We start from the raw sequence: 27,872 nt of genomic DNA, 5'->3' as shown, positions 1-27,872 counted from the left end.
GAGCACCGCTGGCACCCTTAGGGATGAGCAGGAAAAGCTATCGGACTTTCCAGAAGGAGCTGAGCAGGCTCCCCCCAGCATCTTGACTCGGTGCCAGGTCACCCCCCCTGCACAATGCCACAGCCAGAGCTCCCCTCGGACAGAGAATGGGCGGCAGCAGCGCGCGGCTCTGAGCGACGGTGCCGGGACAAAAGAGGAATTTCACGGTCCAAGCCATTGTCATCACATCACTCTTGGCAAACCCTTTCTTCGTGCCCCCAGCCTTCTGTAATTATTAAAAGTTCTTCTCAAGTGAATTTAGTGCCCATGAAAGATGCTAGGCTCACAGCCCGGGAGATTCCTTTTCCTTGCCTACAGATCAGCTTGTCACCCCTCCTCCCTGCCACCTTCTTCCCGGCCTCTTTTGTCTCCAAGGAAGCCTCGTCCTCTGAGATCTTCAGGGATGGCCAGCTCCACAGATCCAAGTGCAGCAGCTAGTTTTATAGAATGGGCATTTCTGTGTAGCAGGATATCCAAATGGAGAAGAGCACGGGAAATGAAGCTCCTGTTCTTGCTCTGGCCGTGTGGATGTCTTGAAGTGCTCCTGGTCTTCCTGAGAGCAGGAAGAGAGATGGAGCAACACGTAGGATCCCCCTGCGAGGGAGATACCCAGCCCCGGCCGCGTCCTTCCTGCAGTCACTATCCCTGTCCTGTGCTGCCACCCCGCGGCTGCTCCACATTCAGGGGACAAATGCTTTTCCATGGAACTCATTTCTCAGTGGAAATAATCTTTCAGTTATTACTGGTGGTGTGAAAATACAGCAGTGCTGCACTTAAGCCACAGAAAATATCTGAAAGGTTCAAAGACAGATGCTTGAATAAATTTTATTGTGTGGGAAAGCACGAATAAACTGTTTAAGAAGTGGCATTTACCTTATTCCTCAATTTAATTTCTGAAAACCCAGGCAGGCTCATCAGGAGATGCTGCAGTCCTCTGCCTACGTACAAAATGAGAGGAAAGGGGTCCCTTCACTTTGTCTGGCTGATATCTTTCAGTGCTTCCCACTCTGCCAGACATGGTCTCTGAGGTCTCTTTTTCCTGATAGCATCACTTACCTCGTGACTCAGAGCACATTCTCTATGACTTTGTCCTGAAAGTACCTTATACTGCTAAAAATTATTGAACATTCATACTAATAAGCACTGAATTGATTCTGTTTGTGCTCTGTGTCAATTCTTTAACTACTGCCCAAAAAACCCTGAAATTCCCTGTCCACGTGTCAGCAAAAATGTCTTTAACCTGCATGGGAGGGTTTTTTACCAGCTCAAGAGAATGCTGGAGCAATCTGGAAACTAAGATGATAAAAGCAGGCTTAGCTAGTGATTAACAAGGCATTTCACAGCATTCCGGGAACTTTCTTGTTAATTTTACACTGCAGATACGGACATAATCCTGCAGAAACTGCCAGGGTGAGAGAAGAAAGGCATTTGTTCTCTTCTGCCTCTCAAACAATCCTTTCAGATGTGGGCGACAGGGACAGGTGCTCCCTAAAGCCACTCTCCAGCCACATGCAGCACTATCCCTCTCTTTGCCTGAATCCTCTGAAGTGGCCACATCCTGCTTGGAAATGTCTTATCCAGACATTTTAGGGTGGGGAATTTATACCTGTATTTCCAAGCTTATTCATTTACCAAGCCAAACACTTTTTGGCAAAACTGTTTTTAGCTGCAGTAGACACACAGATTAATTGAGCTGCAGCTCAGGTTGAGGCAGGTCCAAGTTTCCAGAGCTGTCAGGTGCCACGGAGATGGATGAGGTAAATAGACCTGTAAAAACACCAGGCACATTGCCCACTGTCTTCCTCCTTCCTGCCTGCTTTGGATTTACACCTTGCCCTGCATCTCCAGGATGACATGTAAATTCCTTTCTACAGGAAAGGTTTCAAAGTGTTGTTTTACCATATTGTGCCAGGGATGAGTCCCACACAAGCACTGCAAACACAAATTGAACACACGCATTCCCTTCCTGCCTTCTCCTCCACTTGGCCCCATTTCCTGATTTCTCACAGCTCTCTCCATGTTTGTTTTTTGGTTTGTTTTTTGGGTTTTTTTTTCTGCTCTTCTGTTTCCAAAAATGTCATTGAAAATAAACTGACAGGACAAACAGCTCCAAGGTTCCCACTAACAAGGGCGATGTGAAATGATGTGTTCGGCTCTTGGCAGTGAAAGGCCCTCAATGTCAGCAAAGAATTGGATTACAAAGATTCCATACTCCAGTTTTATATCTGACTCAAAATGAGCCCTAACTCTTGCATCATGAGAAGGCCATTTGGCTCGCTGGCCTCCTCTCCTCTTGCATGTAGTGCCAGGTTCTGGAGGTATCGTTACAGACACTTGGTGATGATGAATCTGGGTAAAAGGAGCCCTTTCTGTTTCCTTAGCTTCAGCCTTAAGCATTGAAAAATCATATTCCTGCTTCACGCTGTTTACACAATGCACTGGAAGCTTTACGCTTGCATCCCGGGGTGGGAGGAGGAAGGAGCAGGAATAACTAGAAAGGAAGGCAATGTGCCCGCTAAAGCCAGCCAGTACACAGAGGCCAAACAGCATTTCTTTACTTGCCATAGCTCCGGGGGTTTAGGCAGCAGGCATATGTTTTTATAAGCTGAATTATACATTAATGAAAATCCCAGGACATTCCTGTAAGAGTGGAGGCATTAGTGGCAGCTGGGACGCTGGCCAAATTCCAGTGAAGGTAACTGCACTGTTTCCCCGTGGTCTCCCCGCCACTGCAGTGAATGCGCTCGATTGTTTCAGCTCCAAGAGGCTGCGCGGCATCTCTGGGATGTACAGCTCTCTGGGACAACAGTCCCACTTACGGGTGGAATTTAAAAATAGGTCCCGCGAATGATGACAATGTCCTTTCTGGCAAACAATTTTGCAACAACAGCTTTGAGACAAACAAGCTGCAGAAAACTTGAAGATTGCGTAAAAGTTCCACGAGGAAAGAACAAAAAGTTCACTGGAAACCTCAAAGCAGAAATACTGCGGCAGACACCGCTCTGTTTGGAATGAGTTGTATTAATATCCTTCCAGGGATTTGACCAGGCATTGCTAAATTCAGTAGATGCCTTTTCCATTCCAGGGGGTTTGGATGAAGCCTATACAGAAGTGTTACTGACAGGTAAGGCTTTATAAAGGGAAGGCCTTGCAACATGGCTCCAGCCTGTTCCTTAGGCTAAGGAGAAGGGAGCTGAGGGAGAGTGACTCAGCTGGAATAGAGGGATGGGAGAGATGTGCTGGGTGTCCACATCGTGTCTACACCGTGGTGTATGGTGGTTGGTTCACCTGGGCTTGTGCCTTAAAACTGCATGCACTGGCATGGTTTTGGCAATAAAGAGCACTCCTTTGCACCCTCTGCGGTCCCCGCGTCGCTCATTATCGCAACACAGAGGGATTTTTCAGAGAAAATGTCCCCCTGTAAGAGGGCTTGGAATGGATATTTCCTTTGCTATGGCTACAGATGGCCAGCAGCAACCCTTCCTCCAGGCTTCCAAATTTTTTGTACTGTTTCTCTCTGAGGAAGTGTCTTTATGTGAGTTGGTGAAAAGCAAGCACTGCCTTGTCTGTATCAAAGCAGACTGTGGTGAACTTGTGAAAAGCTTGGATGAGCTTTGAAGGCCAGCTCACGTTCAAAGGGCCTGGCAGGAGGTTTCCACAGGGAAATGGGACAACAAACCTTAAGGCTGCAAGTGTGAGTTTCCAGCTGTCCCAGCAGAGACTTCGGGGAACACTGATAGTGAACTGCTGCTGCTTGCTCCCACCTTCGCCAACATAATAATTAAAAATGTACAGGACCCTTTGAAAAGCTGCACAAAACACCAGTTCCAGTAAAATCCCTGCATCTGTTCCTCAAGTTGAATTAGGAACAGAGCCACCTGACTCTTTCAGTTGAATCTCCCTTTTGCTGACAGGACAGACCCCCAGATCTGAAGAAAGCCTGAGCAGTTTGATTCTCTCCTGCATTCTGGTCCTTACTGAGGTCAGGATTAATGCCTTCACTGCAAGGAGAGCAAAATACCGAGTACAACAGCACAGTGATCGTGGTGGCCTCTTGAGTGTTCCTGCTGGATCCTAGAGATCCTGTTAAATTGCAGATCTAACTCTGTGCTGGTGTTTGTCTTCAGAGCTAAACAGTGTGCAGCGCAGGGATGGAGTCCCTCCTCTCTGCTTGCCAGTGGCATTGTCACCATTTGTCACAAGAACTGCTAAGTCTGGATGTGCATCGGTGGGGAAGCTGCTTTCAATCGCTGATAAAATCTATCAACCCAGCCATGGCTTTCAGAGGAGCCCAGGTGACTGTGGCCAGTGCATGATCTCAGCGATGTTTTCCACGCAGCCATCCCTGTCCTGACTGATTAACTGAGAGGGGACTGAAGGAGCAGCATGCAGTACTTAGCTAATTACACTGCCCGAGGTCTTTTGTCCTGCTGCCGCTGGATCGCCTCAATTGATTCTTTCAGGCCCTAAACAGCTTTGTGGGCTGCATGCCTGGGCAGAATAAGGTCTTTTGTCATACTTTAATGAACGAAAATGTTTTAAATCCTCTCCTTCTCCCTCCACTTCGAGTAGCAGCAAGGGTAACCCTGCTGCAAGGACAGATGGGTGTCTGTCACCGTGAACATTCTCCTCCTCCAAGGCTGTGGGAGCTTACAAGCTTCCCTGCATCAGCTATCCCATCTACCCAAGGTATCTATTGCCTCCTCCATCTCCATGGGCTACAGGGGATGTAAACCTTGGAAGACTTTTAGAATACAGCTAAAAATGTGTTAAATGTGTGAACATTCAGCATGATAACACAAGTTCATGAGTCCTTAATTCCTGCACAAACCAATCTGATTTTTTTCTTTTTTTTGGGGAAAAAGAATTAAAAATGAAAATCCAACCTTTAGTTTAATCTTCTCCCTTCAGCATCCAGCTACTGGTTATGTATTTTTTTGTAGTTCAATTGAAAACACTTAATATTCCATTTAAAACATGGGATTGGTAGCATCCCAGCAAAGATCTCCACAAAATATCTCCTAGTCAGTTAATCTAATAAACTTCCTCATATAATGAACACTTTCTCAGCATTGTCCAGAGTCATTAATCCTGGCACAGGCTCCCAAAGTACAAGTAGTAAAACACGGATGTCATGACCGAGCCATGAGCTGACCGTGCTGCACTCTATGTGCCCATTCTCCAGAGCTGGTTATTTTTCAGCTGGCTGAGTTTTAGATGTGAATTAAAGTGATTAATAAATGAAAAGGCTCTTATCATCCATTCCTGTGCTCACAGTCCCTGAACAATTTTGCCCTGCCACTTGCCAACTCACAGCATATGCTTCATCACTTCATGGTCAAAACTCTTCATCTGAGTAATAAAGGCAAACCCCACTCCTTTCTCCGAAGGAATGGATGTGGGGAAGGAGAGAACACCTTGGGACTAACAAGCAGTCGTTAACCCACCGTGATCAGAAAATAAAGGCACGCTGCTCTTTTGAGACTGCTGTTTACACTGAATGGGCTCCACGTCAGATTTGTTCCCTCAGATTTGTTCCCTCAAGTTGGTTCCAGCGCCAGCTTGGCGTGTCTGAAACGCTAATTGTCTTGTTTCCATTTCACACATCATCATCACAGTAACATTTCTGGAACTGGGAGACAAATGCCAGTTTGACTGGGAGGCAGACTGAAACACAGCCAGAGAACCTGCAGGTTTAGTGCAACTCCAAATACGGCTTCTCCCTAACCCAATAAAAAAAGTAAAACACTGGCAAAATTGCAGCTCTATGCTTTGGTCTAAAAACTACTGTTTCAAACGAGGGCTGTTGCTGAAATGCTCACAATATGTTTAGGTGTCTGCTTGTACCTCATAGTCCCATAAAAGCTTATTTCATTCAGGAAGAAATCAATAACAGCCCAGGTTCCCAAATGCACACAGGTGAAACCCGTTTGGAGTTAAGTACCAAAGCTTGACACGTCAATACAGCTCTTGGCAGATTTTAAAATACTATTTTTGAAACCAGAATTTGACTGTTTGATTGACAATGAATAAATAAATGCACACAGAGAACAAACTGTGATAGGAAAATGCATTAAAGCAGTTAACACAACATCTCCCTTATCAGTCCAAAAACACAGACCAAGTTTTAATATCTAGTGGCCTGGCATTACCTAGCTCCATGACCTCAGCAGAAGGTTTAGAAGTCGGGCACAGGATTCACTAAATGCAGATGGTTCACTGTGTGCAGGGAATGAAAGCCATGAAATATAGAGAGTCAAGCTCCCCAAAATATTTTTGTCTAATAGCCTTCATTACGCAGATTTTCCTGTTGTGGAAATACATCCATAGTGGAGTTTAGAAACTTTCAGTTTTTATACCTATTTTCCAACACTGCAAGTATCCACCCTGCTGCCTAACCAGACTCTTCTGTGATCCCTTCCCATCTCACAAGCAAACATGGAAGTGGCCGATCTTGAAGCAAATGTCTGCCAACAGATATTTCTTCTTTCTCTTTTGGGAGGATGATGAGAAGTGTTCCTCACGCTTTCCCGAGCAAAGAGTACGCTCTGAACAAAACCCGCGTGGCTCGCTATCCAGGCAGCACAAGGACTGAATAACCTGATGCATTTTTAAAAGTTTTTCTGCATTTTTTTCTTGTCTCCTTCTCTTCAAAATGTCAGTTGAGAAGTTGAACGTCCTGCTGAAGCAGCACATGAAATTCAGTTCCAAGATGCTGAACAATGTGCCTCAGCTTTATGCCTAACCCTGCCTTCCTGAATTCCTGAGACTTCTCCTTGTGACAGAGCAATGTGCCTAAGTAATTTATTTCGTACCTTAGGGACACATTATTCACTCCAGTCAAAGAAAAACACAGAGCAATTTCTCAGCTGAGATCTTGCTGCTGTTCCAGTATGAAAAATGTGTTTATTCACATCACCTAAAGCGGTGGCCTCTAGAAATCATTGCTCCATGCGTTATAGCTGGTGATTGTGATGATCAGGGAACTTTCTTGGGAACGATGGAGAAGGTAATATTGAACAAGGATCTAAGAAAGAGGTTCCATGGCTCTTCAGCATCACACAAGTTTTTCTCCATAACTCAAAGAAAAAGGGCTATCATAATTTATTTCCTAAGGCCTGGCCACTCTGTCCTATGACAGGTCCCCTCTCCGTAGCTCATGCACAGCACTCACTTCTCTTTCTCCCATCAGTAGCTAATTCCAAGTCCAGTTGTGGCCTGGGAAAAGCAGGGGAGGTGTAAAGCCAAGGAGTATCAGGGCAAGAGGCACTCAAGGATATTTCTACCTACACCTAGGACTGTGTTATGTGTCTGGTCTTCCTCTGTGACAGCAGAAAGACCTTAAAGGGCCCCAAAAGAGAAGTCGGGTAAAAGTGAGCACAAGTGAGGGCCCGAGGTAGGACTGGGTTGTAAGCAGCAGCTCCTCGGTCCTGCTGCAGGGCCCCTTCTCTTGAAGCACACTTTCCTCACTGCCCAGGAATGAAACTGCCCAAAGGCACAGCACAGAAAGGATCGGGCCTGTAAGCTGGTTTCACTTTTATTATTGGCTCCTAATCTCCCCTCAGTTCCCACGAAGGTTTTGAAGTAGGATCACCCCACAGCAAAAGCTTCCAATGAACAATGGATCTGTGGTTAATGAGTCCCAGGAACTCCTCTCACCTCACTCTCACCCACTCTCACCCCAAGGGGTGAGAAAGTTAAGTGCTCCTCTGCAAGCTCAAGTGACTGCTCACCATTTCCTTAATATTCCATCTCTTTGTGTTTTGCAGTTTGCCTTCTGCTGAGCTAATGTTTATTTTTCCAGAGAGCAGTTATTGTGGTAAACTGATATCAGACCAGCAGTGTGGGAAATAAGACTTCATCTCCTGTACTTCAACACTTCATCCAGGAAGGCAAAGAGAGCCAACCTAAGAGCCTCTTTGTCTTTAACAAGGATGACACCTCGTTGCTAGTGCAGTGGTGATGGCTGTGACTCCTTGATGCTCACTGGGTCTCTCTCACCAGTGATTTTCCATGATTTAATTTGTGTGTTTTTTTTCTAATGGAGAAGATATTGTATTGCCCTCATGTCGGTGTGGAAACCCCTCGGGCACATCAATATCTGCTGCTGTTGTCTAGGTATTGGGACACCAAGATCTCTAGGAATATGATTCTTTCCTATTTGTTCATTTTAATCACACCCTGGAGGGTGTTTCACTTCACCCACACAGGTAATATTAGAGAAAATAATGGGACTTCTGAGCTGAGAATGGACTAGGCCCCATTTGTGTGTTTGTAGACGTCTGCTATCCAACACTGTGGAAGAAAAAATGTCCTTTTACTTTTTAATTTGTGGAGAGCAGATGATTCTTTATGGAAAATACAACTCTCTAAGAATGTTTTCTATTCTAATCTTGCTGACTAATCTTTCTTCTTCTAAAGTTTTAATCTTGCTTAAGGAATAAATGTGTGATATTGTGTTAGAAAAGCCAATCAACTGCTCAGGCTCTAGCTGGGAAGCAATGCGAGTTCCCCTTTGTCCAAGCTCTTCTCAAATGCGGTTGTTTCCCCAGTGTCAAATTCCATGGATTTTAGCAGCTGAATGGGTACAAAATTTGACATGGTCAGAAACGTGCGCTTATAAAAACTTATTACCGCTGAATAGGCGGCGCATTCTTGGTGCACTCATGCGCAAAGCGCCCTTGCGAGGCCCGGCTGGCAGCACCTCTGGGCCTCATTAGCACACACACGCACCCAGCCCGGGCTCGCTGGAACGCCGGCCCGCCCGTTCCCGTGTGCCGCGGGCAGGGGACGCGTGAGGCGGCCGCAGCCGGCTCCCCCGGGCAGCGGCTGTCCTCGGTTAACCCCGGGGCTGGCCCGGCGGGGGACAGCCACCGCGGCTCCTCGGCCGAGGCAAGGCCGAGAGCTCACGTGCTGGGAATTACAGCCGGAGCAACGCTGAGTGAGAACAAGGGTGAACACCAAATCTCTGACCTTCCAGCTGGCGCTGCTGCTCGAGGGTTCTGCCGGGCAACGGCACGCAGGTGGCTGCCATCTCCACAGCGTGCTCCACCGGGCCAGTAAAGTCCAGCAAGGCACATCTGGATGCCTGGGTCACCGTAACCCAAACCTACGGCACCCACGCAAATGGAGCCCACGGGGTGTATGTATTTTAGAATCACCCAGTGGTTTGGGGTGGAAAGGACCATAAACACCGTGTAGTTTCACCCTCCTGCCATGGGCAGGGACACCTTTCACTATCCCAGGTTGCTCCAAGCCCTGTCCAGCCCAGCCTCGGACACTTTCAGGATGCACAAAGCCCGTGGCTCACAGTGGACACAAGGACCAGGTCAGTGTGCATACGCCAGCTTTAGGAAAAGCTGCTTCACAAGCTGCTCCAGTGCCAAGGCCTTACACTACCAAAACCTCTTTGCCTGGATTAGTGCTATCCTTAGACTCAAAGACAAATCTCACAAGTTATTTGGAATAGTTGAAATAATAAGGTTTGGGCAGCCAGGGTTGCGTGGGGAGGTTAAGCACAGATGCTGAGCACGCAGTGCCTCCTTCCTGGCCTTACCCAGCTCCACACAAGCTTCTGCTCAGAGCCGAGCTCTCCAGCTCAGGCAGAGGGAACTCCAGTCCCCCTAACACACCTGGGCATGGTGGCCAGCACAGGATGACTTTCCCTGCCTCTCTGCACTGCAGCATTCACGGGCAAAGGGCCGCAGTATCCCCTCTGGGTGGGAAGGCATCACGGGTGAGAGCTCTGGGTGTGAGGAAATAAGAGCAGTTGCCAACAGGGAACTCGAGTGAGAAAGCCAGATTTTTTATGGGTGTTCAAATAAGGACCAGGGAAACCTCCCAGGACATCGAGTGTTCCTGCAAATCCAGTTCTCATCTAGTTTGCTTTAAAGACTGCTCAACAACTTTTCTAATGCCTATGTGACTTGGGTGATTAAATCCAATTGGTGTCATGGTAATAGGGAAAACACTTCCCAACACGCACTGATTCTGATAAGATATTCATTAAAAAGCAAACAGCCTGAAGGTCACTATTTTTAAAACAAAAAGGTGCAATTTTTCAATTTAAATTACCGTGTCATTATTTGAGTTGATTTTGGTAGCTGCAGCTATCTGTGGGAATTGTCAAAACTAAAAATGTTATTGAAACAAACTATCTGAAACAAGTGCAAATATTTTTTTAACATCCAGTGAGCTGAAAATCCATTTTTCACTCAGCTCCAGTTATCAACAATAATAAAGGAAAATATCTTTCTCCATTAGAAATATGACATGCACAGGAATAATATCCAGTGATATTATCACATCCATTCCTTTATGAAAATTCCGCCTCACTACCTAAGTTTTCCTAGGAGCTTAAGATATCCCTTGTACCATTAAGAAAAGGTCTTAAAGGGGGATTCTGGCAAGGTTCAGCTCCATTTCACCAGAAGACAAAAGGTCAAAATAAGCCCCAAAGATAACAAGGAGTGTCATTCATAGGTGGGATGAGAGCTACATTACTCCACATTCAAGCAGAGCTTTAGTTTAAAAGGCAAGAGTGGGGCATCCTTATTTAGCTACAGTGATTCCAGTGGCAAGAACAAGGCTGCTTCCACATGCAGGTTAAATGCAGTAAGGGGTGTTGATCCCTAACAGGCATGGAAGCAGGAATAACTTTAAAGGGTTGAAACTTTTAACTTCGACATTTTTAAAGTAGAATACTTCAGGTTTTGTCTTGGTGATCATGTTCATTTCAAAGTTCACCTGCTTTTATTATACGAGGTCAAACAAAACGTGTCAGTTCAGCACAGTCGCTCATTTTTTTCTATTCTTTCCATCTTGCCATGATTTTGCTTCAGGGTCCACAAGAACCAGTCTCTTTATACAGGCCACCAAACCAAGAATATTACATAGTTCTATGTTCTTTCAGCTTTCCATGCATTAAAAATTAGTATTCATGCCATGGTCAATGTGATGTGAGTAAATAAAAACTGTAGATCCAAGTGAACAACCAAACTCCTGACACTACCTGCTCCAAATTCACATCTCCTCCTACACTGCCCCCAAGCAAGCAACACACATATATCCAGTTATACAGAAAGAGAAAAGGAATTTCATAAGCCCCCCAGGCCAACTAAATTCCTCCTCTGTCCTCCTCCTGACCAGGATCTTGGGGTTTCCAGCATTTTTCTTCCTGGCCACTGTTAGTTTTGGCAAGGGCAGTAATACCACTAAGAAGTTACAGACCCTCTATTCCATTCCAAAATCAATTTAGCTAACTTAAACCAGAAAAAAAAACCCACCCCACACCTTCTTATCAGATGGAATTTCCACTAGTGCCTGAGGGACAGAGGAAAGCAGAAAGCATGCTACAACCCAGCAGGAAATATTTCTGACCATGATTAATGCTTCCTTTAGCAGTGCAACAGAATCTTTGCAGATCTTTGGGGATCCTTGGAAGAATTCCATTTACTACTCTCCAGGCCATATTTTGCTGTGAAAACCTTATTACACAACAGAAGCATTAACGGATTCAGAGTAAAATAAGAAAAGATGTATTATCCTCAAGATTTGGAGAACAGGGAGAGAAGAAGTTAAGAAAGGCACACAAGGTTTTCCTTTCACTCCATCTGATTATGTTGTGATAATGCCCGCTACAGACCTGTCCATCACTCGTGGACTCAGGTCAGAGGAGCTCTCTGACCCGACCAGCTGGGTGACACAAGCCAAACAATGACAAATTCAGCTTCAGTTGCTCTTGCCAGAGGGATCTCAGGGTTGCCTGTTGAGCAGCTAAGAGACAACCACACTTTCCTTTTATCCAGCTTGGTTTTTTTCTTTCTCTCTTTTTTTTTTTTTTTTTTTTTTTTTTTTTTTTCTTGGCTAGGGAATTTGCAGGACCGCTACAGAGCTTGGAAAGGCCCAGTCTCGTCTCGCCTTGCAGAAAGGTTTCTCTCTGGGTTTGGCTCCCTTACCCAGCTCGCACATTCCCAACCTTTAGCAGATACAGAGGTAATTGCCTTGAGCTCCCTTGCTACGAAGTACTTTAAAGCCATCCTCTGGCACAATAATCTCACCTTGCAGATTTCTAAGCATTGCTGTGAAGCTGCCCAGTGACACCCCACAAGGATGCGGGGAGCCAACTCAGCTCCAATTGCCACTGGATTGATCTGCTCCCTTCCAGTCATTGGGGAATGCCATGGCCACAGGCATAATAAGAGATAATGCTTTTACTGGAAATGGCAGGATACTTCCTCCATTTTCAAACTACCCTAAAGAGAAGCAGACTCACTCTGGAGTGCTGAAGAATCAGCAACTAACCAAAGACATTTGACTGAGGATTGCGCTTGGTCTACAACTGGTCACCAAAAGTCCAGGGGCAGAATACAACCCCTTGTGAATTACAAAGAGGGCTTAATGTGACTCAGGAGAAATCAAGATGATAATGTTGTTGTTGGCATGTGATTCGTCCCGACCAGAATTTAGCTTGTGGCATCCTATTTTTCCCCTAGTACAATATGCCACCCTGAGCTTCTATAATATCTCATCACCAGAGGCAGAAGGTCTCGCAGAGCAGTGCTATCACACCCTCTCCCCACTAACCCCGAGGGGTCAGTGATTCAGCACTGACTCAGCGGGAGCAGGACCACAGACTGAGCCGCTTTGTGTCATTTCTCTTTGCCTTGCAAGGTCTCCAAACCAAGGGGTGACACAGTCCAACCTGTTAAGCTAATGAGAGCTGACAAGATCCCAACCTGAGAAGAATAAAACCTACAGAACAATACATGCTCACTCTGGTTCTCTTCACCTCCAACCAGCAGAGGAACCTTTTGTTTCAGCAGCTGATGAGATACATTACAAGTTGTAGAGACACTGAGTCACTCAAGTGTACTTACTGTTGGCTCTGCTTACTCCTTCCTCCAAACCTCCAGCTTCTGTTGGGGTGTCCACAGCTCACTCTCCATCACTCTCCATCAAACATTGATATAAACCAGAAAAAGCTCATATCCCCGCTGGGCAGGGAAACCTCTCTGCAGCTCATAATTAATGTTAAATATGGTTAAATATTGGTTAAATAACAGCCAGTCTTAAGGAAAGCACAGGTGAAGGTTGTGCCCAGACATTTTTTTGCACAGCACCGGTTTCTTAGAAATCTTGGATGTTCTCTGTACAGGTTTCTCAGCTCAGACCGTACAGAGCACAGTCTCCCCACAGCCTTGCTGCCTTTCCACACTGGCTACAGGAGAAGAAAGATTGAAGCACCTGCAGTTCTTGAGCCTGCAGTTTACAGTTGCTGCCCCAAAGGACTGGACAACATGGAGGGAAGAGCCATTTTTGGATGTACCCCTCAGTGTACAGGCGAGGCCACAGGTGCTGCTGGCAGGCCAATGTGTTGCTACATTACAGGCAGCTCAGAAAGAAGTGCGAGAACTTCTGCTCCCAAAGTAAAAGGAACTGTTAATAAACTGGAAATCCAAAGTTTTTCCAACTGTGGAGATGTATTGCTGAGAGCGGCCCCTGCAGAATGGCACAGAGGAGTCTGGGGACCCCTGGGCCAAGCCCAACAGCCACTGACTGAAGCAGGAGTGGGAAGAGGGCCTCGGGTTGGAGAAGGGGCTGCTCTGCACTTATGGGCAAGGAGAAGCAGGGAGTCGCTCCCCTCCCCTGTCTGGGGCTGTGGTTTTGGCCTAGCAGAAAGGGTAAGTTGCCTTTGATGAAGCTGTGATGGAAAATGAATCCTCTCCAACAATAGCGCAGTGCTAGGAAACATCCGTGGATCTGGGCAGGAGAGAAAGCAAGGACCTCTTCTAAGGGCATTTGCTTCTCCATCAGTCTTTTGCGGTGTCTCCCTCAGCCACCTCCTTCCCTGCTTGGTTATTCCAGCATTAGTTTGCAGGGGCTGTTTGCAGAGACAGAACAACAACAGAGGTCTGCTTGGAAAGCCAGCAGAAACCTCTTAGCTTGAGACCACAAATGTGCAGAATCCCCAGAGAACAAAAACCTTTGAACTGGCCTCCCCAAAAGTGTTGTATTCATTGACTTGCGAGCAGGGGGAACAGCCATAGTAATTTAACCTAGGGAAGAGTGCCAGCAACTTATTTAATTGCAGAGTTGGTGCCAACAGTCCCACAATACAACTATTAATACAAGTCTGCAGTACAAGACTAATTCTGCTAACCTTTTGCTGCTGCCTTTTAGTCAGGTCAGTGGCTGCATCCCTTCTGTGCTGACACTATTCAACAAACACTGGCAACTGCTTTTAAGCAAACACCAAACGGAGCAGGGCAGGAGGGAGGGGAGAGGGACCATTGAGAAAATGAAGATTCCCCCCACGACCCCACCCCTCGCTGCCCAAATGTTTCACATTTCTTTCTCCGTTTCAAGCCCCTCTCTTGAAACTGGGAATGTGTCTTGCCATGTGTTTGCCCCTGGAAAACAGCCAGATCTTTGGTCTGGATTCCATCAGCTCATTTCCCAGTTTCTATGAGACTGCATTTGAGAAACGTGGGTCTATCTCAGTCCACTGGCAAGACTGGTCATCAATCAATGTATGAAAACATGAGGTCTGAGACCGGGGACCAATCCACATTTCTAAATGCAGCGTTCCTTTACAGGACGTGTATTTTTACAGACTTTTTTTAAAAAAAGCAATAATGGATCCGGCACCACTGCAAGTTTTCAAGGGCACAATTATTCCAGCAATTATGTGCCATTGTAAACATCCTAAAATCCAGTATTAAATGATGCATAAATCTCAAGCAACATTGTTCTGGTATGAGGTAGTAAACTTGCTGCTGCACTGGCAGATTCTTGCTTTGCTCTTCACCCATCCCCACATTTGGGGTTTTATACTTACATCTCGTGACTGTATCACAACCATAAATTCCAACCACCTGGAAGCAGATCCCTTTATTAACACCATTAAAGGGGTTGTAGCTTTTACCTTTATCCTGCTGCCACTGCCATGATAGAGAAAATAAACACTGCTCACGAGCTCAACAGAAAACCAAGGTAAAAGCTACCATAGGGCTACATGAATGCTCCTCCTCAGGGGGTCAGCAGCTCTCTACAGGTATTGGGAAATTTTCAGACCCTGCTGATCCTACAAAGTCCCCGGAGACTTCGGCTCACAAATGGTACCTCTGCAGGACACGTTCAGAAAACGCCCCGCTCCCAAGAGCGGCTGTTAAGCCCCGGGATCTGTCGGATCTCTGCTGGCCGGGCTTGAAACGGCCGGAGCGGCGGATGTGGCCCGGCCGGAGCTGCTGACGGCATCGCCGCACAATGTGTGACTGAGCCCCGCCGCAGCGCCCGGCCGCGGCGTTTGTCAGCCGCGCTCCTCATTCAGCCGCGCTCCTCATTCAGCCGCGCCTCGGAAAATCCCCATTCTTGGGGAGAATGGGCAATGGCTTTCAGGCTGGCAGATTATCTGGGGAGTCTGTGGGAACTGCGAAACGCTGCACCTGCCTGAAAAATGGCACCGGCTCAGCACAAGACGTTTCCACAGGGGAAAGTTAATATATGGGAGGAATGCACATAAATCCTGTTATTTCTTAATGGGATTTGGGAGCTTATTTCGCACCCCGTGCTTTGAAATGTATCCCACAGCCTATTCTATTAATGAATTTAAGCACAGTGATTTTCTTATCAGCAGGAATCATTCTTCACTGGGGTTCAATTTTTTTTTTTTGGTGGGATTTTTTAATGCAAGTGTGAAAAATTAATATTATGCTTGAATACCAGTTAGGATGTTAACAAGCTGTGTCCTGGATAAGCTGCTCTTGTTCTGCTCCTGTTGTTCTTTTCCTAATTTCAGTTGACCAAGAAACCTGGAATCATTTATTTGTTGGGGGTTTTTTATAATTTAGGTAGTGGCTGGCTAAAAAAAAGAAAGATGGGAACCCTATTTTTGGTTCAGCTGTGTGAATGAGTGGACACAAACTTTCTCTTACTTAAAACAAACAACGTTTGCAAAGTTTTTTTCCACCTCTCACCTCTCAGGTGTACTCAGTTGATGCTGATGGGTGCCAACACCTTTCAGGTTTTCCTGGCACTGCCTTGGATGCTCTGTCTTGCTGCCACTGGATGGGGATTCACTCCAGGCTTTGGAAGTACACAAATGAGTTACAGAAATTTTCTGCCTTAGCAGTCTATTTTCAGAGGCCTCTGGACATTGTCCCTTGGACTACCAGTGTTTGTTGGAGAGCAAATTACAGCTCACCTCATTTTCACTTGCAAAGATCCCTCCCAATTCTGACTAGTTCAGAGAATACCCTGAGTTGGAAGGGACCCATAAGGATCATCAACTCCTGGCTCTGCACGAGACCACTCTAAGAATCCCGCCGTGTGCCTGAGAGCATTTTCCAAGTACTCCTTGTGCTCTGGCAGGCTTGGGGTCCATGGCCACTGCCCTGGGGAGCCTGTTCAGCGCCTGACCACCCTCTGGGTGAAGAACCTGTTCCTAATATTCAGCCAAGCACCTGCTGACACAGCTCCAGCTGCTCCCTGGGATCCTGTCACTGGTCGAGTGTTTCCCATGCAATAGACCTATGCTGGATCTGTGCTTCCCAATTTTGAGCTTCCTCAAAAGTTCCTGAAGGCAAACACCAATGAAATCTGAGATGAGATTAGCTCAGCCCCAGCTCTATTATCAATGATGGGTTTTCTGCCTGTGCCTTGGGCTCCCAGGAACTGTGGGAAAGGTTGAAAGTAGTGGACTCTTTCACAAGCAAACATCTATTGTGTACAAACAGTTAAAGAGTGCATTCCCAGGGTCTCATTTTAGGATCAGTTTTTAAACCTCAACTCTGGCTGTGTCTGCTACAGCCAAGGGAACAAGGATATGTGGCATTTTTCTGTCTAATCTTTCATGCAAGATAAAGCCAGGACAGGATTTATGAAGGCTTCATTTCTTGACCCTGAGGATTACATGTTATGTTTAATCACACAGGCTTCCTCTCTGTCCTGAGAAGAAAATATTTCTTCCCTTATACCTTTCTGTGACTTTGAAGGATATGACACTCCGTAACTCCTGTGGGGCATGAGGGGTGGAGACATAATCTTTCAGAGCAGCTTTCTCTGGGGATTTAGGACAAAACTTCACAGCTTGGGCTGACCTGTGCTAAGGAGGAAACTCTAAAGTATGACTGGTCAACTGGACACCACCATCTGGCAGATGCCATCCCCACCCCTTCTCAGCACAGAGAAATCCTTTTTTTCATCATTTCCTTCCACAGGCACGTTCATAGCATAGTTGTCTATGCCCCTTGGGATTCATAGCCTGGGACAAGCAAGGAATTCCCTGTAGCCAGGCTCCCTGGGATGCATCACAGCACAGCTGGCAGTGCCCCCTCAGCCGTCTGAAAGCTGCCCCTGACCCTGCTGGGGCAGCAGCAGTGCCCACCAGGCCCTGCTCACGTCAGGCCCTGGGTTTGCCCGTGGCTGCTAATTCAGTGCTGCGCAAGTGAACAGAAGTCTTTTTGTGCTGGAGAACGCCGGGCAGCCTAATGGAGGGGCTGACAATAGAAGCCTTTTCACGCAGCAACTCCCTCGCTTTAAGAAAAGGTAGGGATCCTGTCCCTTGTGCTGCCATCAGCAGTCCTTGGAGAGGCCCTAATGCGAGCCCTGAGAAACCAGGAAGAGCGGTGAGGAACTGCCTCCTGCTTCCTCAGACAGTCCCAGTGGCAGCTGCCAGTCTGCAGCATCCACATTTCCTTGAACCTGGGATCAGACTCTGCCTTGTGCACTGCCTGCCTCAGGAGCCAGATGTGCCGGCAGATGATTTTGCACCATGGACCCCTCACCATCACCAGCCCACTGGCAGAATATTGGAAGATAAAGGGTGAGAAGGGCAGGTTTTTTCAAAAATTTACAACACAGGCCCCGAGCTATTGTTCAGCAGCAAGGAGAAAAATAAAATTCATATAGACAGGAACAGGGGTGGAAATTTTCAAAGAAAAAATTAAAATAAATTTTAAGAAAATCACATAAGATGTTGCTGTGCCTCTGGCTCAGTTTCATGTCCTAATGCACAGGCCAACAAGTCTCTCATGACTCTGCCAGCTTCAGAGAAGCCTCCCTAGCGTGAGCACGGGCCGTGGGTTTTGTGCCTGCAGCCCTACAAAAAGGGTGACGGTTCCTGAACTGCCACTTGTCACACCAAGGGGTACAGGGCAAAGAAACTTTGCCTGGCAGTGCATAAGATAATTTTATTTTGTTGATGGGGACTCTGGGCTTTCGAGAGGGGAAAGCTACGAGCTCCTGGTACCGGGAGAACACTGGTTCCCAGGGTTTGGATCAGAGACAGGGCTAAGTGCCTGTGGACCAGCTGGGTACAGAATGGCCTTTTGAGTTTTGTTTTGTCAAGAACGGTGGAACAATTCCCATGGCACGTCACTAAGTGCTCTATGAGCTCTCTCAACCAAAAATATCAGAGAAGTAGCACAGGCAGGGGAGCCTCGTGAAGGCAGCCAGGTCCAGCTCCTGCAATCTCTGAGTGCTGTTCATGGCATCGGAGTTTGGATCAGGCTCCAGACAAGGTTTAAACACCTAACAAGAATTCCAGATTATTTCTCAGGCTCTGTTCCAAACTATTCCCATTGTTATTAAACTTTCATTGCTTCCTACATCCCTGCTGAGAGGTAAACCTCAGAGTTTGTGTCATGCTTTTGGCATGAGGTCCCTGCAAACAACCTGCCCTTTTGAGTGAAGGAAACCCATGAACTCCAGCACAGCATGTGAAAAGTGTTCCCACACAGCCACCATCCCAGGGAGAAGGCTTTGGATGCTTTAATTCCTAGGCAAGAGAAACAAGTCCTTTGTTAGTATTGTCAACACAGAGCTCAAAATAAAAGGGCATTTCAGAGGCCTACAACAGCCAGAACTGTTCCAAAGGTTTGTGTAGCGAGGAGAAACACGCCACAGAAATACCTCTCCTGGCTCCAAAACGGTTGAGACTGATTAACATTAATTACCTTGGGTTAAAAATTCTTAGAGAAAATTGAGAGGGAATGAAACCTTCTCCTACCAGTTTGCCTTCACTGCCTATAACAGTCAGGGCTTTCATTTTTGCATTTTTGATCCTGCAGCTAAGGGTGAGCCAAAAAAGTAATTTGGAAATAGAAATCCGGGTTTACTTCTGGATATTTATCATGATTTCGAGGCCACAGAATATTGGATTCTAATTAAACACTTGGTATCACCTGCAATCACTTTGGCATTTGTCACTGAAGTTCTGTTTCCAGATGAAAAAAACACCTGTTTAATGAAATTTCAACTGCAAGCAAATATCCCCAAATCGGGCCAAAATTACAGGGTTCTAAATTGCTGAACAGGTATAACAAAAAGCCAGAAATTCGACTGTAGGACCCAAGGTCTAGAAACAGAGGAGTGGAGGTCACTTCAGGGAATCTGACTTCTACTCATTTTGAAGCCTCAGTGACACATTGAGGACACTGAGTTACTTTTAAAGCACAAATGTATGTCAACACTAAAAACAAAACAAGCTGAAAGGAAAGGAAATGAGTTAAAGGAAATGGAAATGAGTTAAAAACTTGAGAACCTTCTTGCCAAAGGACTATGTGACAACGTGTCATTGACTGTATGTTTCGTACCACACAATTAATATAAAAGGGAAAATACTTGGTGTTAATCGGCCTCTTCGTGGGCACTGTCCCACTGCTACCCAGGGACATCCTGATGCTCCTTTAGGTACTGAGTTTTGGACATTTCCTTGAGGTGCAGCAGAAAAGGAACATGCAGCTGCCTACCTTTTGCCATACTTCCACTCCTTTCCTGCTGGTACAACAAAAACAGATGCTGGGAGGATTCCACAAAGCTTTATTCTGAGGCTTCTCTCAGGGAAAAATGTAATAAATTTATGGTCTGCCCCCACCTCCAGCAAAATAAATGATGAACAGACCTGGAGGACTTGGAATCAGGTGCCATGAACCTGTTTCAGTCTAGGGCTGTCTTTCCACAGGGGAAAAAAGAGCAGCAACAGCATAAAGGATCTGCGTGCCTTAGCTCGGCAAATTCACGCGGTGAGCTGCATTTCTGCGAGCTGAGCTAGGCTGGGTTGCAGGATGTGCTGAGCACTGGGGCTGAGCCAGCAAAGCTGCACCACTGTTTTTAACTGGAAGCTCGCCTGTGTGTGCCCAGGTGTGCGCTCAGCCACCTGCTCCCTCCACATCAGCCTGTCCTGCTGCACGGGGAGCAGCAACAGCTCTGTACAGCAAAGGCAATCTGACCCAGAGGCAGCAAAGGACTTGTTCTTATTTGGAAGGCAATATTAAAAAATACACTAAAAATATACTGGAGCTCTGGTAGCTGGCTCTCTAAACCAGCACTTTCTACCTGCTGAGAATGCAGGCCTGCTTTTTGCACTTCCACTCCCAAGTGCTGCTTCCCTCCCTTCTGGGTAAATTCTTGGCAGGTTACTGGTGGAGAAACGTGTCTTTCCCAAGGGCTGCCCAGGGCTATGAGAACCAGCTTTTGTGCATGTGGGCTTTTTGTAAATTCACTCCTCTTGATTTTGAGCTTCCATTACAGCCTTTGGTCTGAAGCTGAGACACATCATCTGGGTCCCCAGCAGTTCCTGAGGGCTAGAAAGAGCTACTGTGTTCACACAGATCTGTTATCTCTCTAGGATTCCATAACAATACATCCGTGTTCCTCTGTTTTAAGTCATGTTGCAAGCTGTCATGGGCACCAGCTTAGATATTTGCTGAAATGTCCACTTTCACTTACTCTAAGGCCATTTAACACCACTCTGTCAGTGCAAACAGACAGGTAAGTAGACATAAATATAATTATTTTCCAAAAGAGTGGGGAGCAAAAACAGAAAATAAAACTTCTTAATTGTGAAAAATCAGAAATTAACAACTGACATCCACTTTTTCTGGTATTTATATGTACTATTATTTGGAACTGTTGTTGGATCCTTCCCAGTGCCTGCATCCTTAATGGTCCTTTTCAACCTAAAACTTTCTATGATTCTCCAGGCACTCTTGTACAGAATTAAATCTGTAACATAATTGATCATTTCCCCACAGTTCCTCATTACTTCACAGTACACTCGGGCGAGGAACACTGAATTAACTAAATGAGTAATATGCAATTAATTCTGAGGAGCACGTAGTGAATTGAAGCACCAGAGGAATTTCTCAGCTGAAACTGGAAACCAGGAGACGGGAGCTGCCTACATTCCAGAAAGCAGAGCTTTCACATGCAGCCATTCTCCAGCTCTGCATCACCCATGCATGAGCAAAACACCGAAATGCTGACACCGACAGCACAAAGCAAGCAGGGACTACAAGGAGAAAAAAGGGAAAACCCCACCAAAAATAAAACCCAGCACATTTTTGCAGTGTTGTTTCAGGAAAGGCAGGCACAAGTCATACAGCTCCCAGTGGCACTATGCACACTTTCAGGCATGTTTGACATTAAGGGGCCTGGTTGTTGTGGAAACCAAATCCCATAGATTAATTAATGTTCAGCAGCCAGAGCCATCTCCCATCCTCTCTGTCTCCCTGCCCCCAATTAAAAAAAAAAAAAAAAAAAAAAAAGAAAAAAAGGAAGAAAGCAGGGAGTGCAATTTTTACATCACAGAGGAGTGTCAGAGCAAAAAGAAACTCTTTGCTCACGACTGCAGAACACGGCCAGGAACAGTGAACAGCATGTGTTAGTCCCAAGTGTTTATAAAAGAAAAATTGTAACACCATTTCAGTGAGGCTGGCTTTTGCTGTCTGCGGCTGTGCCAAAGTGCCTCCAAGAAGGTCCTGCGAGAAAGATGATTGTGTGACATTTCTAAAATCCCTTTATGATGAAAAGACTTTAATAGGAGCCCCCTTTTTTTTACTTTCAACATGGAAATGTAGTAATCACAACTAATTTACATCAGTGACCGACAGTCTTCCTGTGAATGTGTTTGCACAGGGAATTGCAACGGGATTTGAAAATGCAAAGGATTTGAACAACGTTGATTCTGAGTATCAGCATTTTCTTTTATCTGCTGCTGGTTGTGATCCATTGAATTCCCCACATACATCCCAGTTTGCAGCAGGGAGTAAGATTGGACAAAAGTCCATTTGTGCACTGGTAGCTCAACACACACACTACAAACACAGAATGCACCGGATCGATGACACAGGACACATATGGTTAGGACCCAGTAGAGGTGAAATTTCACAATAACCCATATCCTATTTTCAGAACAGTTTTAGGGCCATATGTCAAACATATTTTAGATATTCAAAGATTTAAGGTGATGCTTTTGAAAGTCTGTGGTCTTCAGCACCGGTTCTGATGAGAACGAGGAATTCCTTCTCCCATTTCCCCCCCTCAAAATATCCTTGTGAGCTACGCTACTAGTTGCCCGTTGAGAATACCCAATCATTAAATAACAGAATCTTGAAGGTGCACCACACTTAACAGGTATTTACTAAGTAGGGTGAGCAAACCACTTAGCTAACAGGTGCAAGTATTTACAGCACTGTTTCATGCACACACTCCTAATTAGCCCACATTCCACCGTGTGACTGAAAGCACTCACTGTGTTTTACCTCGGGAGTGGTGGGGATGGATTACTGACCGTGCTCAGATATGCCACGGCTTCATGACACAAGATCACTTCACCAGAGTCCCCTACTCCCTCCCACTGATGGCAGTGAAATAAACACAGCCAGTTTCTGCAAGCCACGATACTTCCTGTGGGACAAAACCTGCGCTTGGATAGCTAAACAATGCCGAGAGCTCTCCTGTGCTTCTCAAATGCGCAGCTCCTGAGCAAAGCTGCTGACTCGAACAGGTGCTCAGCACTTCAAACCCAAGACAAATACAAGGTCAGTTATAACATTTCAGTGTTACTCGCACAACTCTTGCCCTATGAGTCGGGCACCACTCCCACCTTGCTTGCATGGCATAGAAAATGAGAACAAGTACCTTTGAGATGATTAGTGGCTCTCCGTGCTCCAGCCCGCCCTTCAGCGTGAATCCCCATGGAGCACCTCCGTGCAGCAGTGCCTCCAGGTAGATGTATCTTCCCTTGTGGGTGATGCTGCACTCTGAAGGGGATATGCTGGTGTTAATGTTGTCTAACATCCTCATCTGTCCTAATCACATACTCGGGCAAACACAAAACCCACTCAGGCGGTCACAGAGCCACCAGCTTGGAAATCAAAGTCCCCAGAAGCCCACCACAAGTCATCATCCCTGAATAGGAGAAACAAGAAGAGCCTGAGGTGGAGAGTTCTGCTTCAGAGCCGGAGTCCAAGGTGATGGGTTAAAAACAGCCCCATCGACATTTCACCACTGCTTCTCAGTCAGGATTTTAGTTGCAGCACTGAGCTCTCCCCATTCCCAGCTATTCTGGGCATGAAAGCTCAGTAAAGATTTCTCTTCCTGCCTTGGGCAGATCAAAACTGCTTTTAAAGATGGGGGCAAAAAAAGAAAAAAAAAAAAAAAAAGAAAAAGTTTATGGATTTAAAAGCCCCCGGCCAGTAAATTGCCAAAATCCAAACGAATGCTTCATTTGTGATTGATTATCAGTCTTTTCTTCCTTTCTGCGTGCGATTTACCATTACAATGGCCTTTTTGCCTCAGCCCACTGCACTAAAAGAATGGAAGCGTCTTCTCCCTCTCAGCTCTCAGTTACTCTGTTCGCTTACTTCACAATTTTCTGACTTGTCAAAAAAAAAAAAAAAACGGCTGGGGGAGGAGGAAGGAGAGAGCAAGTCCATTCCTAAAACCCTTTAGAGGGTTTAAAAATGTGAAATAACTCCATACTTATTGGATTAAAGAGTGAAAAAGAAACCATTGGGAAAGCTGGAGAAGCAGGTGAAATGAATCCTCTGGGAAAAACGTTAAGGCGATAGCTGAACTCTTTTCATTCTCGGCGCTCTCCCCGATGAGCTGCCAGAGCTGCAGCAGCTACTGCTGCTCTGAGGGAGGGTGAGGAAGTGAGGGGGGAGAGAGAGAGAGAGATGGATTAAGGCAAGTAAGGCAGCGCTGCCCAATTGTGCACATCAAGCACGCAATTATAAAATGCAGTGTGCAAAAGCTGGGGCTCACCCTTTTATTATGCCCCCGGAAACCACCATCTTTCTATTGTCCTTGCCAAGGAATTGTAACAATCCAAACTGCCAGTTGCTGAAAACACAATGGACCTGCTCCAAATCAGCTCAGTGGAGCACTGCTAATAATTCTGCTCTCATCAAGCGCTTGTCCTCTGCGTGGAGCCTACCAGCTTCCCTGGACGTATTTCTTTTCCCCATTTCCATTGACAGAAAATGCTTTCCCAATAAATGGAATGAGAAACAACACCAAAAACTCTGGACACTTTTATTCATGTAGGCAGTTACCTCCCGTAGAACCTGTGGATGTGGGTGGATCTGCTCTTCCCTATGTACACGTAGACTTGGGGACTTGCCTCATCATTTAACATACATCCCAGCCTGTGTCACTGAAGGTGTGCAAAACCTTTCCTGGTTTTTAACTGGATCTCACATGGGACAACAGAGAGGAGACCAGAGCCCACTGCCCTTGCTGTTGGCAGAGCTGAGGAAACACACGGTAGTGTCTGCCTCTAAGGCACCCCCAGCTTGTGCATCACTCCTCCTTCGGGTTTTGCAAGCTCTCAGGGCCTCGTGTTAGCAAAACCTCAATGAACCGTGGGGCAAAAGCTTTGCAGCTGGGACTCTAAACCCAAGATTCCTTGCATTTGTCCGTGCCACCCCATTCCTATTCCGTTCCCTTTAAGATGTTACAGGTTCCCAGAGCCTTCTATTTGCCCCACGTGTCCCAGGTCTCATTCCCACCAGCCATGGAGACAAATGCAGAAAAGAGGCCCCTTGCTTTATTTTCCATGGTAGATGATTCCTCAATCCTTGCTTATACCGAGGTTTGGCCCCTCAGCTTCCCTCCCGGGGGTCGAGTTTTCATTAGCCTCACAACCTGGTCAGGCTCACGTAGTGCTATTATCCAGAACTCACCCTTTAGCCTGACTCAAATCAGATTGCTGAGGCTTTATGCTCCTAACGTTTCAGTGTGAAAACCCTCGCTCCGAGCCACCACAAAGAGCAATTCATGTCCGTGCTCTGTCCAGGGACAGGCGAAGGCTCTGGGAGCTCTCCCGAGGCCAGCAGGACTAGGTAAGGCTGTGTAAGGACACACCAGCCTGTTAACAGCCCGAGGCGCTCCTCTGGATTACATCCATTTCCCATAGGAAATGTTTGTTACCACGGCTGTCTGCGGACACCAGATTTCCAGTGAGAGCTCTATTTCTCACAGGGTCTGCTGCATCTGATGATTAAAAGTTACCAACATATTTCTGAGATACAGTTTTACTTCTCCTCCAGCACTGTGGCTCGTTTCAAGTGCTGCATCCAACATAATTTTTGCCAAAAACTCCATAAGATTTGTCACCGCTGCAAGCACAGGATTTTCTCCTCTTACTACCTCTAGATTTGCTATTTTTTCATCCTGTTAACCCAGCTCCAAAAAGGTCACATCCAGGTGCTTCCATGTATCAGAGACTCACAACCAGCTAAGGAAAGAGGTTTGATCAGTCACCCAAAAAAGGGCTGCCAAATCCTGTGCTACTTCCTCAGCGGGCTCTTATTCCACACAGGAGCTCCTCTGAGGACAGAGCAGACGTACGCCTTGATGGGATGCAACCCAAAGAGACCCGGGCTCAGAAAAGTGCTTTCCACACAGAACAATGTATTTGAAGCTTTGCACAGTTGCAGCGTAAGGGAAAATAAATTTGGAACAGTCATGTCAGAATCCCCTCATCGAGCACTGCATAGCCAAAGCAGGAAGAATTACCACTGATTTCACTTTCCAGAGGTCCCAATCAAACCCTGTATTTATCACCAATCAAGGCAGCTGCTCTGTCTTATCCTACATCCCGTCAAATATTCCAAGTTTCTTTCGCAAATGAAGTTCGTCAGAGCAACACTGCCCCCGTCTGCTGAAACCAGAAACTGACACAGTTTAATCTGATCGATTGACATGCCAACGTTTCCTTAGTTAATAGGCACTTACTATGCTTTTCCCTTTCAAAAACGAAGCAGGATCTGTCCTGAGCGTTCAGAGTGCCTGATCTAATCAAAGACAGGAAATTCAGCTCATTTTGTACGCACTTGTTACTGCCTTTTTGGCAGGTGAACTAAACACTAGGCTTAGTTTCAATCTACCTGCTGCTCAGTACTATCCTGGAAGTTGAGAGGAAGCAAATCCCCAATCTGTCTCTAGAGAGAAGTTTTATGAAATAATGCGGGCCCTCCTACCTTTCACAGACACCCAGTGTGTGACTTGCTGATGGCCATCCAGGAAGCATGAAAAGGCTGGAAAAGACGTGCTCCTTTTCCCTTGGTCTCTGGTTTTATCACTGAAGAATTTGGCTTTTCCTGACAGGGTCCTGACAGGGCTCTGTGTCAGCTGAGGAGCCTCAGGAATTTCAAACAACGGACATCCTTCAGGCACCAGTGGGCCCAGCTTCTTCCTCTCCCCAGGAGTCCTGAAGCCAATCACCTAAACCTGCAGTAGGATGGAACAAAACACAAGTGTCAAAAGTCACAGCTCTCCTGGATCAGCCCAGGACCCCTCCCAGGAATGAACCATTCCCTCTTGGGGTAGCAATTCCCCTGGAAGTTTATTATGTAAAAAAATCAGGAACAAATAAATAAAAAATATGGCTTTCCTATACTTACCTACAGTCAGCTGGGGCTGACTATGACTTTTCCATCTCAGCTCTGAAAAATGTCAGTCTGGCATCTAAAAGAAGAAATAACAGCAGGGAAAACATATTGAGGCTCTGCATGGTATCAGAGGGATTGCAATCATCAGCTAACATTCAAAAGGTGCTTCCAGAGAAAAATTCCTAGGGCTACACAGGGAACCTCCACTCAGATTCCCAGTTGGATTTGAGCTCCTCTTCATTTCAAATCACAGAACAAGCCTTTTTGTCTGGATAGGCCTGAGGTAAAAATGTCAAAAATCAGGCAGAGAAAGGGGAAAACAGAGATCTGAGGGTGAAAGGAAGGAACAAAGCTAAGAAACAGAACTAACCTGTGAAATCATTGAATCCTTCTGATGTTGGAGAAGGCACTTGTGTTTGAAGTCTGAAAGGAAAGAACTTTCTTTGGAGAACAGGAAAGAGATTCTCCATTTACTCTTGCCTCCAGCACAGGGCTGCTATGGGTCGCTCAGCTCCTCAAAGCAAACCGAAGAGCAACAAGCCAAGGTGAGGAAGGGATCTGTCCCGCCAAGGGGAGCAGGAGTGCTGCCACAACCCAAGGATGTGAACCCAGGGCGTTTGAACTCAGAACTGCAGGTTTTCCCCCTGCATCTGAGCTCTCATCTATCTGACGTCACCCCTCTGCTGAAAACAGTGTTCCAAACGGGAACAAGGAACCATAAAAGAGTCCCCACAACCGTACGACGTTCCCATCCCGAATAAGATGATGATGAAACAATTCAAGCCACTGTTAGAACCTTTAACCAGCTCTGAAGTGGCTGGTGGGTATAGCCCCGGTATGTGAGCAGTCTCTGCGGGCACAAATCACCCCAATCCCCTCCTCTGAAGCTCTAACCCCTCTGGCAGGAAGGGATTATTTTAAACACAAGCAGTGGATACTTGCACCTTGATGCCTTTTCAGTGGCACTCCCAAACAGGAGGAAAGTTACTCAGGAATTTGATCCTAAGAGAGTTATTCTGTTTCAAGAATGACAGGGGTGGCTGGGTGCTCCAGACCTGGACTCCCAGGAAACAAGAGATAAAAAAAAAAAAGGTACCTGCAGTCAAGATAGGTGTCATTCTGCAAAGAAAAGCACCTTGCCAGGATCCCGAT

The 27,872-nt window shown here is 46.2% G+C and overlaps 1 protein-coding gene across 2 annotated transcripts in view; it reads right to left on the bottom strand.

The window, feature by feature from the left end:
- SHROOM3 (shroom family member 3) overlaps positions 1 to 23,127 on the bottom strand; it is a 111,580-nt gene extending 88,453 nt beyond the window's left edge. For both annotated transcript variants that reach the window (XM_038134905.1, XM_038134906.1), the window contains exon 1: positions 22,963 to 23,127. In XM_038134905.1, the coding sequence (XP_037990833.1) occupies positions 22,963 to 23,127 (165 nt within the window). The remainder of the gene's footprint in view (positions 1 to 22,962) is intronic.
- Between the last annotated feature and the right edge of the window lie 4,745 nt (positions 23,128 to 27,872).

The sequence above is a fragment of the Motacilla alba genome, chromosome 4, assembly GCF_015832195.1.
Source record: "Motacilla alba alba isolate MOTALB_02 chromosome 4, Motacilla_alba_V1.0_pri, whole genome shotgun sequence".
NCBI lineage: Eukaryota > Metazoa > Chordata > Aves > Passeriformes > Motacillidae > Motacilla > Motacilla alba.
Note: the sequence above shows the minus strand (reverse complement) of the source record. Positions and strands in the feature narration are given on the sequence as shown.